Source organism: Chlorocebus sabaeus, chromosome 1 (genome assembly GCF_047675955.1).
Source record: "Chlorocebus sabaeus isolate Y175 chromosome 1, mChlSab1.0.hap1, whole genome shotgun sequence".
Lineage (NCBI taxonomy): Eukaryota > Metazoa > Chordata > Mammalia > Primates > Cercopithecidae > Chlorocebus > Chlorocebus sabaeus.
The window spans coordinates 74456424-74475229 of NC_132904.1; the positions used below are offsets into that span (position 1 = coordinate 74456424).

Sequence of the window (18806 nt, forward strand, 5' to 3'; positions counted from 1 at the left end):
AATAAATAAATAATAGCAAAAAAAAAAAAAAAAAGTCCAACTGTGACAAAAACTATTTGATTCAAGAAGCTCAACAAACTCCAAGCAAAAGAAACATGACATGAACTATACTATACCCAGGCATAGCATAATCAGATTGCTTAAAACCAGATAAAGATAAATCTTAAAAGCAGCTGGAGATAAAAAGACACATTATATACAGAGGAAGATAAAAATGACAATAAATTTCTCAACAGAAAACTATGGAGCAATATCACTAAAAGACTGATAGAGGCCACGCATAGTGACTCACGCCCGCAATCTCAACACTTTAGGAGGCCAAGGCAAAAGGATCACTTAAGCCCAGGAGTTCAAGACTGGCTTGGACAATATAGGGAGGCCCCGTCTCTACAAAAATATTACAAAATTAGTCGGGCATGGTGGCACGTGCTTATGGTCCCAGCTACTCAGAAGGCTGAGGTAGGAGGATTGCTTGGGTCCAGGAAGTCAAAGCTTCAGAGAGCTGTGATCACACCACTACACTCTAGCCTCGGTGACAGAGTGAGAACCTGTCTCAAAAAATAAAAAAGACTCTTGGAAAAAAAAGTTTATTAATCTAGAATTTTATTTCCACAAAAATATCTTTCTGTATGTGTGTATGTATGTATTTATTTTTTGAGACAGAGTTTTGTTCTGTTGCGTGCCCAGGCTAGGGTGCAGGGGCACAATCTCAGCTCACTGCAACCTCTGCCTCCTGAGTTCAAGTGATTCTTGTGTCTGAGCCTCTCTAGTAGCTGAGATTACAGGTGCATGCCATCATACTGGCTATTTTTTGTAATTTTAGTAGATACAGGGTTTCACCATGTTAACCAGGTTGGTCTTGAACTGCTAGCCTCAAGTGATCCTCCAGCCTCAGCCTCCCAAAGTGCTGGGATTACAGGTGTGAGCCACCATGCCTGGCCCAAAAATACCTTTAAAAAATGAAGGTGAAATAAAATATTCATCAGTCATATAAAGGCTTTGCAGTCAAACATACCTAGGTTTAAATCTTGCTCTGTCTCTTACTAGCTGGATAAGCAATATCAAGTTACTATTTTTATTAATATCAATTTTAATTGCCAATTATTCAGTGTTTATTATAAATAGGCACATGTATTATGCCAACTGTTTTATGTGTATAGAACCTCATTTAATTCTCAGAACTCAGAAAGATAGTTATCATCATCCCTGTTTTATAAAAATGCTGGAATTTAAATATAGATTGACTGAACCCAAATCTCTTGCTCTTCACCATTGTCTCATACTACTGGGGTCTCTTCTGTGTGTAAAATAAAAAGCATAGTAAGTACTTCCCAGAGTTACTGTAAGGACTAAATGAAATGATACATGTGTATCACCCAGTACAATGCCAGACACATAGCAGTCACTCAATTAAAGAGTGTTATTGCTATTATACAGTCATACTTACCATACATCTCATCTTCCAACCCATGAACAAAAGCTCCACAAGCTCCTGACTCAATCAAGTTCACAGCCCCAGTATCTACTTCTTCCTTGGGAGCATCATCTCCCCACTTCCTGCCACTGGAAAACTCCCCTGAACTGTAAAGTTCCTTGGCACGCTCATGTGCAGTACGTTTCCTCTGCAGAAGACAACAATAATTACCAATTGTAGAAGGTTCATGAAGGAACGCTAAGATGAACCCTGAGAACATGGGAAGGCAGAAAATAAAACTGCTTTTTGAGAGTTACGTTTGTAAAAATTATCAGTAGTTCATACAAGAGAAATGCAAATTCAACTTAAAACAAAACCAAAGCCTTGCTGGTCTATAACAGCTGAAAGTGGATAAAGATAGCTGAAGAATGTGTTAAGAAAGTTGGTTACGTTTGCTGTGGCAGCAACATAGGAAAGAGAGAGCCAGAGAGGTAAATAATGACAGTGCTCCTCCAAACACCATCTTGGGTAGACAACACATTTACTCTAAGAAAACAATTATCAGGCAGGGTGCAGGTGGCCCACGCCTGTAATCCCAGCACTTTGGGAGGCCAAGGCAGGCTGATCACAAGGTCAGGAGATTGAGACCATCCTGGCCAACACGGTGAAACTCTTTCTCTACTAAAAGTACAAAAATTAGCTGGGCGTGGTGGCGCGTGCCTGTAGTCCCAGTTACTCGGGAGGCGGAGATTACAGTGAGACAAGATCGTGCCACTGCACTCCAGCCTGACGACAGAGCGAGACTCCACCTCAAAAAAAAAAAAAAAAGAAAAAAGAAAAAAAAGAAAAAAAGGAAAAGAAAACAATTATCTTAAGTCCTAGTAAAAGTATTTTTCTATTTGGCAACATTGCGTTCTATTTCAGTTACAGTACAGTCACGAATCTAGTAAACTCACTTTACAGAGAGATTGCCTAAGGTGGAATATACTGGTTGGTGAAAAGTAAGTATCCAGTCCACTTGACAGTTATGGTTCTCATTACAAATGAATGACCTGGCACTCCGCTTTATACACCAGCCTCTCATGGAAACCCCATCTCTAAAAAACTACAAAAAATTAGCCAGGTGTGGTTGTACACACCTGTAGTCCCAGCTACTCAGGAGGCTGAGGTGAGAGGATCACTTGAGCCCGGGAGGCAGAGGTTGCAGTGAACCAAGATCGCGCCACTGCACTCCAGCCTGGGCGACAGAGCGAGACCCTGTCTCAAACAAAACAAAAGAAAGAAACAACAACAAAAAAAAACATGCACAAGAAAAAGAGCTGAGAGACATACACCAAAATGACCAAAGTCATTACATTAGGGTAGCAGGCATATGGGTAAATTGCTTTCCTTTCCTTCATCAAAAATTCCACAACTTTCATATCACTTTTATAATCATTTTTATAATTTCAAAATTGAGGTACTAACAATGAATGTACAAATTATTTTCTCAGACTCAAATCTGGTTCTGCAAACCATGTTAGTGAACCATCACCATCAAAGCTTAAGGGCATTTCATAAGGGGCAGTTGGGGCTGGGCACAATGGCTCACATCTGTAATCCCAGCACTTTGGGAGGTAGAGGCAAGAGGATTGCTTGGGCTCAGAAGTTCAAGACCAGCATGGGGAACAGAGCAAGACTTCATCTCTACTAAAGATAAAAAAAATTAGCTGGGCATGGTGGGGCATGCCTGTAGTCCCGGCTACTCAGAAGGGTGGGGTGGGAGGAATGCTTGAGCCCAGGAGATTAAAGCTGCAGTGAGCTATGATTGTGCCACTGCATTCCAGCCTGGGCAAGAGCATGAGACTCTGTTTCAAAAAAAAAAGGAAAAAATGGTGCGGGGTCGGGGGTATTTTGTTACTGTTTAGAGAAAGGCTTTACTCACTCTTCCATGATAACTGCTGCTGAAAAGGAGTCCTAAAATGTCATACCATCTCACAAAACGAGAACAGGCCTTTGTAGTTCCTAACAAACAGAAAATTAGTCTTTTGGGGTTTTCTGGGGTTTTTTTGGTTGTTGTTTTCTGGGGTTTTTTGGAGACAGAGTCCCACTCTGTTGCCCAGGCTGGAGAGCAGTGGTGCGATCTCGGCTCACTGCAACCTCTGGTCTCCAGAGTTCAAGCAATTCTCTGCCTCAGCCACCCAAGTAGCCGGGACTACAGGCACATGCCACCACACCCAGCTAATTTTTGTTTTTCAGTTGAGACGGGGTTCACCATGTTGGCCAGGCTGGTCTCAAATTCCTGGCTGCAAGTGATCCACCTGCCTCAGCCTCCCAAAGTGCTGGGATTACAGATGTGAGCCACTGTACCTGGCTTAGAAAATTAATCTTGCCTCTTTTTTGTAAAGCATAACCTGTGTAAATTATTTCATTACAATAATACAAAATTTAATGAAGTCATCTGTTATTTGCTTCAATTTACTAAGATTTTTAATTAAAATGTAATACAGTTATCATACATTAATTTAACAAATGCTGCTAAGTTAAATCAACACAACTCAGCATACTGCCCCCCTATATTGGTTACAGAAACCCAGTTTAAACAACAAAGAATAAAAAGGTACCCTCAGATCTGACATCAGCTTCTTGTCAAGGGTCTGCTCCAAGAAATGAGAACTGACTTGCTCCATAGAGCCCTATAAAAAGAAAGAATCCAGAGCATATAAAACAACTTTTATGATTTGAATATTATCTTAAAATTCAAAGTCTGTAGCCAATTTAAGTGCATAAAGATAACATTATTCATGACAGTAAAGATGCTATGGGTTCTGAATCATCAGGAAAATAAAAATATTAGCAGCAGCTAACACCTAAATGGAGCTTACTATGTGTCATGTACTATGCTTTTTTTTTCCCCTGAGATGGAGGTTTGCTCTTGTCACCCAGGCTGGAGTGCAGTGCCATGATCTTGGCACACTGCAACCTCTGCCTCCCAGGTTCTAGCGATTCTCCTGCCTCAGCCTCCCAAGTAGCTGGGATTACAGGTGCCCGCCAACATGCCTGGCTAATTTTTTGTACTTTTAATAGAGATGGGGTTTCGCCAAGTTGGGCAGGCTAGTCTCAAACTCCTGACCTCAAGTGATCTGCCCGCCTCGGCCTTCCAAAGTGCTGGGATTACAGGCGTGAGCCACTGCACCCAGCCACTATGTGTCATGTACTATTCTAAGGGCTTTATACATATATTAACTCGTTTAAATCTTCTGTAACTATAACCCTGCAAAGTAAATACTATATTAGTCCCATCTTATATAGGGAGAAAAAAATATAAAAAGATTAAGTAACACATTGACGGCCACAAAGAGAATAAATTCCAGAGCCAGTAGATATATCCAGGCTTCAAAATCCTTTCCCTTAACGACTACTCTCCACTACTTTTCATTCTTCTTTCCATTCCTCTGTTCATTCATTCATGCATTCAGTTAAACAAATATTTAGCAACCATTCAATTATATGTCTACAGTTACCAGAAACAAGAATACAAAAATAAAAAGACAACAGCTCTACACTCAACAATCTCACAGACTAGTAAGGGAAACTGACAAGAAAAGAGATTACTGCAATATGGTATGAAATGCTGTAATACACATCTATGAATGATGCCATGGGAACGGAGACAACAAGCAGGTACAGGCAGGGAGAGGTACACTTGGAGAAATGAAAATCACAGTGCAAATGCCGAGTGAGAAATATTAAGTGATTTTATGAATGGAACATAAGATAGGGCTCCTGAAAATGAGGCAGTACAGATAGGATAATAAAGAGCCTCATTTGCCATAGTAAGGGGTTTGCCTTATAAATAATTATTACATAATCCCTGTTAAACATCTAATGAGCTCAACAATGTATAAAATATTTTACTTACATTTTTCAAGTTTATTCTTCCCAATAATCCCATATACCTCTCATTTCCATTTTCTAGATGAGAACTGAGGCTGAGATTAGGCAACTTACTCATTTCAAGTAAGGGAGGACATAGATTTATATTTCATAAAGCCCATCTTGCAACAGTATGACTAATGGACCATAAGGAATCAAAATGAAAGCAAAAACACCAGTTTCAGGGGCTGCTGGAGCAGGTCCTAAACATTAAGAAATTTATCTGAGATCTTCTCTAATTCCTAATAAACACGGAAATGCTTATACAGGCTCAGATCTTTTCTCTAATCACATTTTCCATAGAAAATTATGTGTTCTTAGGGAATGTCCTTACTCAAGTTAACATCTTTCCTATGATTCCACAAAAACAACTGCTGTACTATTTTGACTAAAGTAGTTTCAAAACCACTTTTTCTTTTGGTACATAGATCTAAGCCAATGTCATAGCTAACATCCATTTTTTTAATCCAAACAACAATTTTATAAATAAGAACTATAAATGCTTAAGACCTCCTAAATCTCTCTCTAGTTTTACCACCAGCATTAGCTGTTGGCTTTTTCCTACTAAAATAAAAGTTTTCATGACTTCACAGTAAGTTGCTTCATCCATAATTCCCAGTGCCCTCCTCCAATGCCCTCAGCTGAGCACTCATCCAACACAGCAACACAGAGGGAGTACTATGCAAATCTGTGCCCCGCCAAATTAAATATCATTACTTGAAATAAATTTTCAATGTCACCTAAGAATAGGTGAAACTTTCCATTTTAAGTCTACAAACACAAAGAGCCCTATAGCATAGTAATCCACTTGAAAAATGGTGAGATGTCTATTACTGCAGGACCAGTGGAAATGGAGAAGGGATGGATTTAGGGATGTCAAGAAGGCAGAACTGATATGAGTTGGTAACTCAATGGATGTGAGACACAGAAAAACTATTCCCACATTCCTCTGGTTCATGACTTAGCAGATGATAGTATCATTTATGAAAACATAGAGAAACCGATTTGGACCAAAAAGATAATGAGTTCATTATAAAATGCACCTTACAGGCCAGGCGCAGTGGCTCACACCTGTAATCGCAGCACTTTGGGAAGCCAAGGTGGGCAGATCACGAGGTCAGGAGATCAAGACCATCCTGGATAACACGGTGAAACCCCGTCTCTACTAAAAATACAAAAAATTAGCCGGGCGTGGTGGCGGGCGCCTGTAGTCCCAGCCACTCGGGAGGCTGAGTCAGGAGAATGGCGTGAACCTGGGAAGTGGAGTTTGCAGTGAGCCAAGATCGCGCCACTGCACTCCAGCCTGGGTGACAGAGCAAAACTCTGTATCAGAAAAAAAAAAAAAAGTGCACCTTACCAATCAGAATAACAGCTACATTCTGGTATACTTTAACCAAGACAAACATGTTTAGATTAAGATGGAATCTCTCCAACTGTACTACTAGCACTACTTAACAACCTAAATTTAGGTAGTTAATGCTACGAAAACCTTACTTAACACTGAGAAAACCATTTCACCAGAGAGCCTTATTAAATGTATGTGAAATTTAGATACAGGATATTTAACAATTATCACACCTGCTTTAAGAGCAAAAACTGCTCAGTTAGTATAAATAACATAAGTCTATGCAACTAGGTGATAAGTACATCAGACATAAAACTGCCACTAACTAGGAATATCTGCATTTACCCTGGGAAAGACCAGTCATGGGAGACTTACAGGCACAAAAGCCTATAATCTAACAGTCTGAAAGTGTTGTAATTTTTAAGGTCAATGACTTCTTAAAGCTTATAAAAGTAGTGACTGTATTCTAAATACTCCCATGAATGAGCTTACTGGGACATCAAGTTTCTTTGCCCCACAAATAGGGCAGTTATAAGTAAGTAAAAACTAACCTCTTTTACATGGTTTTGAATTTTCTGATATAATTTTTCATCCTGCTATAAGCCAAAGGGATTGGAAACTATTCACTTTTTAAGCAAGATGGACTCAAGTTTACAAAGCTAAGTTGTTGCAGAACCTGGCTTCTGTTTTCCTCTCCAACTTACCTCGTTACAGATCCCCTATATTGAACACTACCCCCAACCAGGAAGCACTAAACTGCTTGTAGTTTAGTATGATATTGCAGCTTAGTATATTGCTATGCATGATAATGTACTGCTTTTATATCCCTGCTCATATTTTCTCTTTCCCTGCATCACTACCTAGTTACTCATCCTTCAAAACTCAGTTCAGAGATCACCTCCTCCAAGAAGCCTCCTGTGGTTGTGGTTGGTGCTCTTTCCTACCAGTACCAGGTATTCTTATTCACTGATTAGCTATCCCTGGCCACCTGACTATCAACTTTGTTGAAGACAGAAACTGTCCTCAGTGTTTGTCGATTTGCTGAACAGGTGATCTAAAGATTATACAGGTTGAACATCCCAGTTCCAAAAATCTGAAATCCAAAATGCTCAAAAATCCAAAACTTTTTGAGTACCAACAAGATGGTAGGAAATGTTCATTGGAGCGTTTCAGATTTTGGATTTTGGAGCATATTTCAGATTTGGGATGCCCAACAAGTAAGTATAATGCAAATAAAATATTCCAAAATCCAAAAACAAAACAAAATCCAAAACACTTCTGGTCTCAAGCATTTTAGATAAGGGATACTCAATCTGTATGCAGATTCGTTTTTTTAAAAATGGCTTACTAGAGTTACCTGGCACACATCACCCACGACAAAAAGGAATAAAAATAACAAATAACAATATTTCAACTAACATGACTGTAGATACATGCTGCTGAGCACCAGAGAAAGGGCAAAATCCCTGTGGAGCATGAAGGCTTCAAGATAGCACCACAGGGAAGGGAGTGAGGCTTCCTACCTACCACACTGTCTCCCTTGCCCAAATCAGCTTAAAATCAGAGGAACTTCTTACAGGGAAAAAGTAAGCTGGAGATACCTATCAGTGGTCCCCACTGCTGCCACAGGCACCAGCAATTCTTGATAAAGGAGAGTCTCTAAGTCATCAGTGGCCACAAATCCAGTCTGGAGAGTAGCCAAGAGATCATTCAGCTGTATTGTCTCAGAGTGGGAGCCCACCTTGTCCTAAGCTACTGTAGCATGGCACCAAGTTGAAGCTAGACTCACTACTAGTATGCATCCTGCCCTGGGGACTAGTAGCAACTGACTCTCTTCATCCCTGAGAACCCGCCATCATTCTACCATGATCACACAATGGCCTGCAGCACCATAACCCCATCCACATAGAGTCTAGGTCAAACAGAGTGACCATGACCACAGCATCAGACCCCACACAGCACTACCAACCACCCAGAAAACAGGCAGACCTGCACAGCAAGGAAGCCATCAAATAGACAGCTGGCAGTGCTTTACCCAGCACCCCTGTACCATATAAACATCTGGGCTGCCAAGCATGCACATGCCAGTACTCAGCCAAAAAGCCAATCCTGCAGCATCCCTACTGCCTCTCACAACCCGTCACAGAACCACCTGCCCATGCCCTGCCTGATAGCTGGTAACTCAGTGGTCCTGTCCGCTAAAACAGGCCACAATAGAGTCCTACAGCACACAATCCAATCCACAGGTCCTGTGGTAGCCCTGGTCCCCCACCATAGACTGCTGCCAAACTGCCCAGCCCCACTGAGCAAAAGCACTTGAGCCCAGCCCAAAGTAATAGCCAACAAGGCAACAGCCCCATCTCCCTAGATAGCCACACAGCTGCCCAGCAGGCTGCCCCAGCACGACAGCCACCCCCAGCCTGAGCCCAGCACGACAGCCACCACGGCAGTAACTACTGCCTCCCTGGAAAACCAGATAGACAGCCTGGCAGCCATTTTAGCCTGCACATGTCATGCCCAAAATCAGCTTAGCAACCTCACTTGCCCAAAAATCAGCTCAGCACCCTCATCTATAGCGTCACCATCGCAAACTCCCATAGCCTAGGCAACTGAAGCAATTGCAAACATCACTGACTAGGAGTATAGCTGAAGATTATAGCTGAAGCTGACAAGGAGTGTTACACCACCCACTGAGTCCACCCAGAACCAAAGGCAACACACCATACCCAGCTAATACCCTAAAAACCATCTGCAGGAAAAAGACTGTTACTATATATTAGCTACTCAATAAAATTGAAAAGAGCAACTATTCTACTAAATGCACAGATATCAACATCCAGTATCTTGGACACGATAAACGAAAATCAAGGAAACACGACACCCTCAAAGGAATACAGTAAGTCTCCTGGTTGGGCGCAGTGGCTCACATCTGTAATCCCAGCACTTTGGAAGGCCAAGAGAGCCAGAGAGCAGGAGCTCAGGAGTTCAAGACCATTCTGGGCAACATGGCAAAACCCGTTTCTACAAAATATACAAAAATTAGTCAGGTGTGGTGGCATGTGCCTGTAGTCCCAGCTACTCAGCAGGCTGAGGTGGGAGGATCACTTAAGCCCAGGAGGAGAAGGTTGCAGTGAGCGAGATCTTGCCACTGCACTTCAGCCTGGGTGACACAGCAAGACCCTGTCTCAAAAAAAGAAAGGGGAAAAAAGTCTCCAATGACAGACCCCAAAGAAAAGGACACTTACAAAATGCCTGAAAAGGAATTCAAAATAGTGATCTAAAGGAAACTCAGTAAGATACAAGAGAATACAGACAAACAATTAAATGAAATCAGGAAAACAATTCATGATCTGAATGAGAAATTCAACAGAAATCAATATCATAAAGAAGAACCAAACAGAAATCTTGGAGCTGAAGAGTTCAATGAAAAAAATAAAAATAGTATATAATTGAGAGCTTCAGCAATAGACTAGGATCAAGCAGAAGAAAGAATTTCTGAACTTGAAGACAGGTCTTTTGAAATAACCCATTAAGGGGGGGAAAAAACAAATAAGAATAAAAAAGAAAGCCTTGGAACATATAGGACATCAATAGACAAACAAATATTTGCACTGTAAGATTGCCCGATGGAGAAGAGATAGAGAAAGGCACAGAAAACCTACTTGACGCAACGATAGCTGAAAACTTGCCAAGTAGTGTGAGAAATACGGACATCCAAATTCAGGAAGTTCAAAGATTCACAATTAGATTCAACCCAAAAAGATCCTCTCCAAGGTACATTATAATCAAACTATCGAAAGTCAAAGACTAAGAATTTTTAAAGCTGCCAGAGAAAATTGTCAAGAGAATCTCCATTACCATCAACAGATTTCTCAGCAGAAACCTTGTAGACCAGGAGAGAATGGGATAGTATTAATATATTCAAAGTATTGAATGCTACAATTAGAAACAAAAGGACAATAATCACTATCATGACAACACACAAAAGTATAAAACTCACCAGTAAAGGTAAACTCATAAATCAAACAGATCAAACCACAGTGATACAATGTCATGTAAAATTTTCAATCTGCTAGTATGAAGATTAAATTCAAAATGGTCAAAAACTACAAGAGCTACAAATAGTAGCTAAGGAACACATAACAGATGAAGAAGAAAATTAAGGCAACAAAAATATAAATTGAAGAGGGGAGAGAAAAAGTCTAGGGTCCTTTTATGAAACCAAAGTTGAGTTGCTATCAGCTGAAAACATTCTATTATAACTGCAAGACTTTTTTTCCCCCCTTGAGACACTCTTACTCTGATGCCCATGCTAGAGCATAGTGACCTGATCATGGTTCACTGTAGCCTCAATCTTCCAGGCTCAAGCAATCCTCCCACCTCAGCCTCCCGGGTAGCTGAGACTACAGGTGTGTGCCATCATGCCCGGCTGATTTCTTTTTTCTTTATTTATTAGAGACAAGGTCTCACTATGTTGCCCAGGCTAGTCTCAAACTCTTGAGCTCAAGTGATCTGCCTCCCAAAGTGCTGGGATAATAGGCAAGAGCCACCACACGGGCCTAAATAACACTCTGTAGTAACTATGTAGAAAAAAATTATAGCAGATACACAAACAAGAAAGAGAATGAAAATAAAGCTTAGCCCCACAAAAACCCACTAAATCACAGAGACAAACAACAAGAAAGGAAGACAAGAACAAAGGATCTCCAAAAGAACCAAAAAGTAATTAACAAAATGGGAGGAATAAGACCTCATCTATCAATAACAATCTTGAATATAGCTGGGTGTGGTGGTTCACGCCTATAATCCCGGCACTTTGGGAGGCCAAGGCAGGCAAATCACTTGAGGCCAGGAGTTCGAGACCAGCATGGTCAACATGGCAAAACCCATCTCTAATAAAAATGCAAAAAAAATTAGTTGGGCGTGGTGACATACGCCTGTAATCCCAGTACTGGGGAGGTTGGGGCACGAGAATCACTTGAACCCTGGAGGTGAAGGTTGCAGTGAACTGAGATCACACCAGTGTACTCCAGCCTAGGTGACAGAGTGAGACCCTGTCTCAAAGTAACAAAAAAAAAAAAGAAGAAGAAGAAGAAAAAAATCTTGAATATAAATGGATTAAATTCCTCAATTAAAAGGTACACTACAGCCTGGGCAACAGAGCAAGAAAGAAAAAAAAAAAAGGTATACATTGGCTGAATAGATTAAAACACAAAATCTAAGTACACATTGCCTAGAAGAAACATACTTCACAAGCAAGAATTAAAACATATACCAAAATCGACAGTATGCAACAAAAGCAGTTCTAAGAGATAAGTGTACAGCAATAAATAGCTACATCAAAAAAGAACAACCTAGTTTTTAATTTTTTTAGACAATTTTGCTGTTGTCCAGGCTGGAGTCCCCAGGAGTTTGAGGTTGCTGTGAGTTATGATTGTGCCATCGTGGAACCGCACTCCAGCCTAGGCAACAGAGCAAGACCCTGACTTAAAGAAAAAATAAATAAATAAAATCTTGTAATTTGCAACATCGATAAACCTGGAGGACATCATGTAAAGTGAAATAAGCCAGACACACAAAGACAAATACTGCACGATCTAAGACTTAAACATAAGACCTAAAACCGTAAAAACCCTAGAAGAAAACCTAAGCAATATCATTCAGGACACAGGCATGAGCAAAGACTTCATGACTAAACCACCAAAAGCAATGGCAACAAAGCCAAAATTGACAAATGGGATCTACTTAAACTAAAGAGCTTCTGCACAGCAAAAAAAAAAAAAAAAAAACTATCATGAGAGTGAACAGGCAACCTATAGAATGGGAGAAAATTTCTGCAATCTATCCATCTGACAAAGAGCTAATATCCAGAATCTACAAGGAACTTAAACAAATTTCCAAAAAAAAAAAAACACCCCATCAAAAAGTGGCCAAAGGATATGAACAGACACTTCTCAAAAGAAGACAGTTATGTAACCAACAAACATACGAAAAAAAGCTCATCATCACTGGTCATTAGAGAAATGCAAATCAAAACCACAATGAGATACCCTCTCACACCAGTTAGAATGGCGATCATTAAAAAGTCAGGAAACAACAGACGCTGGAGAGGATGTGGAGAAATAGGAAAGCTTTTACACTGTTGGTGGGAGTGTAAATTAGTTCAGCCATTGTGGAAGACAGTGTGGCGATTCCTCTAGGATCTAGAACCAGAAATACCATTTGACCCAGCAATCCCATGACTGGGTATATACCTAAAGGATTAGAAATCGTTCTACTATAAAAACACATGCACATGTATGTTTATCGCAGCACTGTTCACAATAGCAAAGACTTGGAACCAACCCAAATGCCCATCAATGACAGACTGGATAAAGAAAATGTGACACATATACATGGAATACTATGCAGTCATAAAAAAGGATGAGTTCATGTTCTTTGCAGGGACATGGATGAAGGTGGAAACCACCATTCTCAGCAAACTAACACAAGAACAGAAAACCAAATACTGCATGTTCTTACTCATAAGTGAGAGTTGAACAATGTGAACACATGGACACAAGGAGGGAAACATCACACACTAAGGACTGTCAGAGGGTGAAGGGCTGGGAGAGGGATAGCATTACGAGAAATACCTAATGTAGATGACAGGTTATGGGTGCAGCAAACCACCACGGCACATGTATACCTATGTAACAAACCTGAACTTTCTGCACATGTATCCCAGAACTTAAAGTATTTTTTTAAAAAATTGATATCATAGAGGCAGACAGTATAACAGTGGTTACCAGACACTGGGGAGGGGAGGGAGTAGGAGAGAATGGGGAGGGACTGGACAATGGATACAAAGTCACAATTAGGAGGAATAAATTCTGGTGTTCAACTGCATGTAAGGGTGACTATGATTAACAGTAAAACATTGTATATTACAAAATAGCTGTAAGAGAGGTTGTTGAAAGTTCTCATGACAAAGAAATGACAAATGTATGAGGTGATAACTATACTAACTATCCTGATTGGATTAATATTCAACATAGATGTGTATCAAAACATCAACTTGTGCCCCATAAATATATACAATTACAATGCATCAATTTTTTAAAATTACTAAATTTTTAATTAAAGATTATACACAAATCACTTTATCACAGGTTTATCTGCTGGAAAGCTGGAGTAGGGCAGCTTTACCTCTTAGCTTGCACAGAGATACTAATAAACCAGCAGGGCCTTAACTGGCCAATCCCAATGTGTAACTGGATGCTCACCAGGAAAGGATTATACATGGACTTTAGATTATGAGGTTTGAAGTCCTCATCTGTCATTTACTATCTGTGTGGTCTTAGACAAATTATACCCATTCCTAAATTTTAATTTTGTTATTTATGAGTAATACATCTACCTCAGAGAGTTTAAAAAGATTAAAAATTACTTGCAAAAGTAAGCAAATGAGTTAGGAATGTGTGCTTGTATATAAAGAGAAGTGGGTTAATGTTTATGTGTGAATGTGTGTGTATTTATGTGTGTATGTATGACTAAAAATGCTTCACTTAGTAGGCCAGAAACTCTATACATAGTAGTCATTATTATTATTATTATCAGCAAGATTAGAATGATTACTATTTCTGAATACAAACATAATTACTTATATAATTTGAAGCTGTTCAGATTTAACAGGAAATTACAACACAAGGCATGTCACTCAATTTAGAGTCATTCAAGTAGATATCCTTTCAATATACACATTATACACACAACTTTATGCAAATAAATTTCAGATCCTATAGAGTACAAAACTGAAAATTTTGAATGATTCTTACTTTAACGATTACTTTTTAAAACTGCCTACTCAAGTAAAAATATATCATTAATTCATTCTTCTAAAACATCTTTCTCCTCCCCACTCCCACCTAGAGTTCATTGTAGATCCTCTGTAAATGTTGAATGAAAGGATTTGATGAATGATTAGATTGTTCTGAATTTAGAACGTTTTAAAATATGAATTCAGAAATAAAATCAGTAACAGTTAGCTTGTTTAACTCTACTATGCACAAGATTGGAAATACTCCAATCATCCATTACTACTATATTTCATGAAAATGCTTCACACAGGTTTCAGCAAATACTCCCATAAATACTGGTCACAGGACTAAAGCTATCACCAGATCAGTGTTCAGTACAGTCAGATACAAAGCATTCAACCAACAATCTCACCAAGAGTAGCAGGGCTGGGGGCACTCAAAGGGGAAGTGTCCAAAAAGAATCACAGATTTTCCTGCTGTGACATGCATACAATTTTTTATAGATACTTACATATATTTATACACTGTGCCCCCACCCATCCTACAAAGTATAATACTTTTTAGTTTATAAACATTTTCATAGACTATATCTCATTTGACCATCATGACAACACTAGCAGGTAAATATGAGAGATATTAGAACCCCACTTAACAGATGAGGAAACTGAGACTAATATCAAGTGACATATACAAGGTAACACAGATATAAAATAAGTTCATTAGGTCAACACTCTATTACAAGACAATTTTATCCCTTAAAAGTTAAATAATTTTTTTTTTTTTTTTTTGAGACAGGGTCTCGCTCTGTTGCATAGGCTGGAACGCAATGGCACAATCTCGGCTCACTGCAACCCCCGCCTCCCAGGTTCAAGTGATCCTCCCACCTCAGCCTCCAGAATAGCTGGGAATACAGGTGTGTGTCACCACGCCAGGCTAGTTTTTGTATTTTTAGTAGAGACGGGGTTTCACCATGTTGGCCAGGCTGGTCTCGAACTCCTGACCTCAAGTGATTTGCCTGCTTCAGCCTCCCAAAGTGCTAGGATGACAGGTGTGAGCTACTACATCTCAGCCCAAATGTTAAATTTTTTTTTTTTTTTTTAGATGGAGTCTCACCGTCGCTAGGCTGGAGTGCAGTGGCGCGATCTCGGCTCACTACAACCTCTGCCTCCCAGGTTCATGCAATTCTCCTGCCTCAGCTTCCCGAGTAGCTAGGACTACATGCGTGCGCCACCATGCCCAGCTAATTTTTGAATTTTTAGTAGAGACGGGGTTTCACCATGTTGGCCAGGATGGTCTCAATCTCTTGACCTCGTGATCCGCCCACCTCGGCCTCCCAAAGTGCTGGGATTACAGGCGTGAGCCACAAAAGTTAAAAATTTTTAATAAACGTGCTGAGTCCTCAAAAAGAAAACACTAGAAAAGTACCAGGCTAAAAGTCACAAGATCAGGATCTGATCTCACTCTACAATTTTCTATCTGTATAAGCTGGATAATTTACTCAACTCCTCAGAGCCTCAGTTTTCTCATCTAGAAAATGATAACAGCATTTAAAAAAACATTTAAAAAAATTTTTTTTAAAATAGAGATAGGGCCTTGCTGTGTTGCCCAGGCTGGTCTTGAACTCCTGGGCTCAAGTGACCCACCCACCTCGGCCTCCTAAAGTGCCAGGATTAAGGGCATGAGCCACCATGCCCCAGCTGGATAATGGCACCTATCTTGCAGGATTACTATAATGAGAAAATGTATGTAAAGGGCCTCCTTCAAATTATCTAAAATAGCAGTCCCCTACCTTTTTGGCACCAGGGTTCAGTTTCATGGAAGAAATCAGAGAGGGTGGTGGAGCAGGGTGGTTTTGGGATGAAACTGTTCCAACTCAGATCATCAGGCATTAGATTCTCACAAGGAGCATGAAACCTAGATCCCGCACATGCTCAGTTCACAATAGGGTTCACACTCCTATGATAATCTAATGCAGCTGCTGATCTGACAGTAGGCAGAGCTCAGGCAGTAATGCTTGCTCTCCCACCACTCACCTCCTGCTGTGTGGCCTGGTTCCTAACAAGCCATGGACCAGGACTAGTCCACAGCCCAGGGGTTTGAGCCTCCTGAACTAGGACATAACAAGTGCTTAATAAATGGGAAAAACTTTTTTTTAAAATTATTTTCCTTTTTCTCTAGGCTCTGGCTATCTCGGTTCCTAATAGGGTTAATAGAATTATGTTTTAAGATTCTTTCTAGTTCTAAAAGGCTATTTCTCTACAGGAGAGTGAACTATTTCTTTCTATATTAAGAAATTCTGGGACTGGGAATAGTGGCTTAAACCTGTAATCCCAACAATTTGGGAGGCCAAGGCAGAAGGATCACTTGAGCCTAGGAATTCAAGACCAGCCTGGGCAAAAAGCAAGACCCCATCTCTACAAAAAATACAAATTAGCCAGGCAGGGTGGCACATGCCTGTAGTCCCAGCTACTCAGGAGGCTCAGGTGGAGGGATCGCTTGAGCCTGGCAGGTCAAAGCTGCAGTGAGCCGTGACTGCACCACTGCACTCCAGAGTAAGACCCTGTCTCAAGAAAAGAAAAAGAAAAAGAAATTCTGGGGTTTTAAATTCAGGTCACACTGCCCCATCTGTAGTTTCTCAAAATGTTTGTAAAAACTTAACGAGCAATGTGTTCATTTAAAAAAAGGATTATTGGCCGGGTGTAATGGCTCACATCTATAATCCCAGTCTTTTTTTTTTTTTTTTTTTTTTTTGAGACGAGAGTCTCCCCCTTGACGCCAGGCTGGAGTGCAGTGGCGTGATCTCGGCTCCCTGCAACGTCTGCCTCCCAGGTTCAAGCGATTCTCCTGCCTCAGCCTCCCGAGTAGCTGGGATTACAGGAGTGCACCACCATTCCCAGCTAATTTTTGTATTTTTAGTGGGGATAGGATTTCACCATGTTGGTCAGGATGATCCTGACCTCATGATCTGCCCGCCTTGGCCTTCCAAAATGCTGGAATTACAGGTGTAAGCCACCACACCTGACCTATAATCCCAGTCTTTTGGGAGGCTGAGGCAGGAGGATTGCTTGAGGCCAAGAGTTTGAGACCAACCTGGGCCACAAAGGCCCTACTTCTACATAAAACAAAATAAATAAATACATACACGCATACATACATACATAAAAAGTATAACTTACCAACAGTTTTGCTGCCTGAACACGAACCACCCAAGAGCCATCACTGACCATGTGACAAATTTTTCCAAACGCATCATCAACTAAGCGTATTTCTTCATTAGAAGAAGGAATTGGAACAATGCTAAATTAAAAGAAAATAAATGAAATCACTTAGAACAAAACAAGATCCTAAGACTCAGGCCAGGCACAGTGGCTCACATCTATAATCCAGCACTTTGGGAGGCCCAGGCAGGTAGACTGTTTGAGCCCAAGAGTTTAAGACCAGCCTGAGCAACATGGCAAAACCTCATCCCTACAAAAAAAATACAAAAATTAGCTAGGCATGGTGGCATGCGCCAATAGTCCCAGCTACTTGGGAGGCTGAAGTGGGAAGATAACTTTAGCTCTGGAGGTGAAGGTAGAAGTGAGCTGAGATCACACCACGGCACTCCAGCCTCGGTGACAGAGCAAGACCCTGTCTCAAAACATAAATACAGTCTGGGCACAGCTGCTCATGCCTGTAATCCCAGCACTTTTGGAGTCTGCGGCAGGTGGATAACTTGAGGTCATGAGTTCGAGACCAGCCTGGCCAACATGGCGAAACCCCCTCTCTACTAAAAATATAAAAATTAGCCGGGCGTGGTGACACACGCCTGTAATCCCAGCTACTCAGGAGGCTGAGGCAGAAGAATCACTTGAACCTGGAAGGTGGAGGTTACAGTGATCCGAGATAGTGCCACTGCACTCCAGACTGGACAACAGAACGAGACTCCATCGCAAAAAATAATAATAATAAACAAATAAATACATAAGTAAGCAAGGCTGCAGGCTCAATAAACTGAGAACAGTCAATGAAGACTGACACACACGAAAATGATAACTGAATAGTTCAAATCCTAGAATGATTAAATACAGTTCAGAATAAACAAATCACTCTGGGAGTAAAAACCAACTCTTTCAGTTGCATTGCAAATTATGCTTTTTTTTTTTTTTTTGGAGACAGGGTCTCACTTCTGTCACCCCGGCTGGAGTGCAGTGGCATGATCACTGCTCACCGCAGTGTCAACTTCCTGGGCTCAGGTGGTCCTCCCAGTTTACTCTCCTGAGTAGCTGGGACTACAAAAGCATGCCACCACACCCAGCTAATTTTGTACATTTTTAGTAGAAATGGTTCACCA

The 18806-nt window shown here is 40.6% G+C and overlaps 1 protein-coding gene across 2 annotated transcripts in view; it reads right to left on the minus strand.

Annotated features, from left to right (window-relative positions):
* The window catches only part of INTS4 (integrator complex subunit 4), a 111393-nt gene that overhangs the window by 57078 nt on the left and 35509 nt on the right, over positions 1-18806 (minus strand). For both annotated transcript variants that reach the window (XM_008020252.3, XM_038005433.2), the window contains exons 8-10: positions 17650-17770; positions 4018-4089; positions 1448-1622 (exon numbers count right to left, since the gene is read on the minus strand). In XM_008020252.3, coding sequence (XP_008018443.1) covers positions 1448-1622; positions 4018-4089; positions 17650-17770 — 368 coding nt within the window. The remainder of the gene's footprint in view (positions 1-1447; positions 1623-4017; positions 4090-17649; positions 17771-18806) is intronic.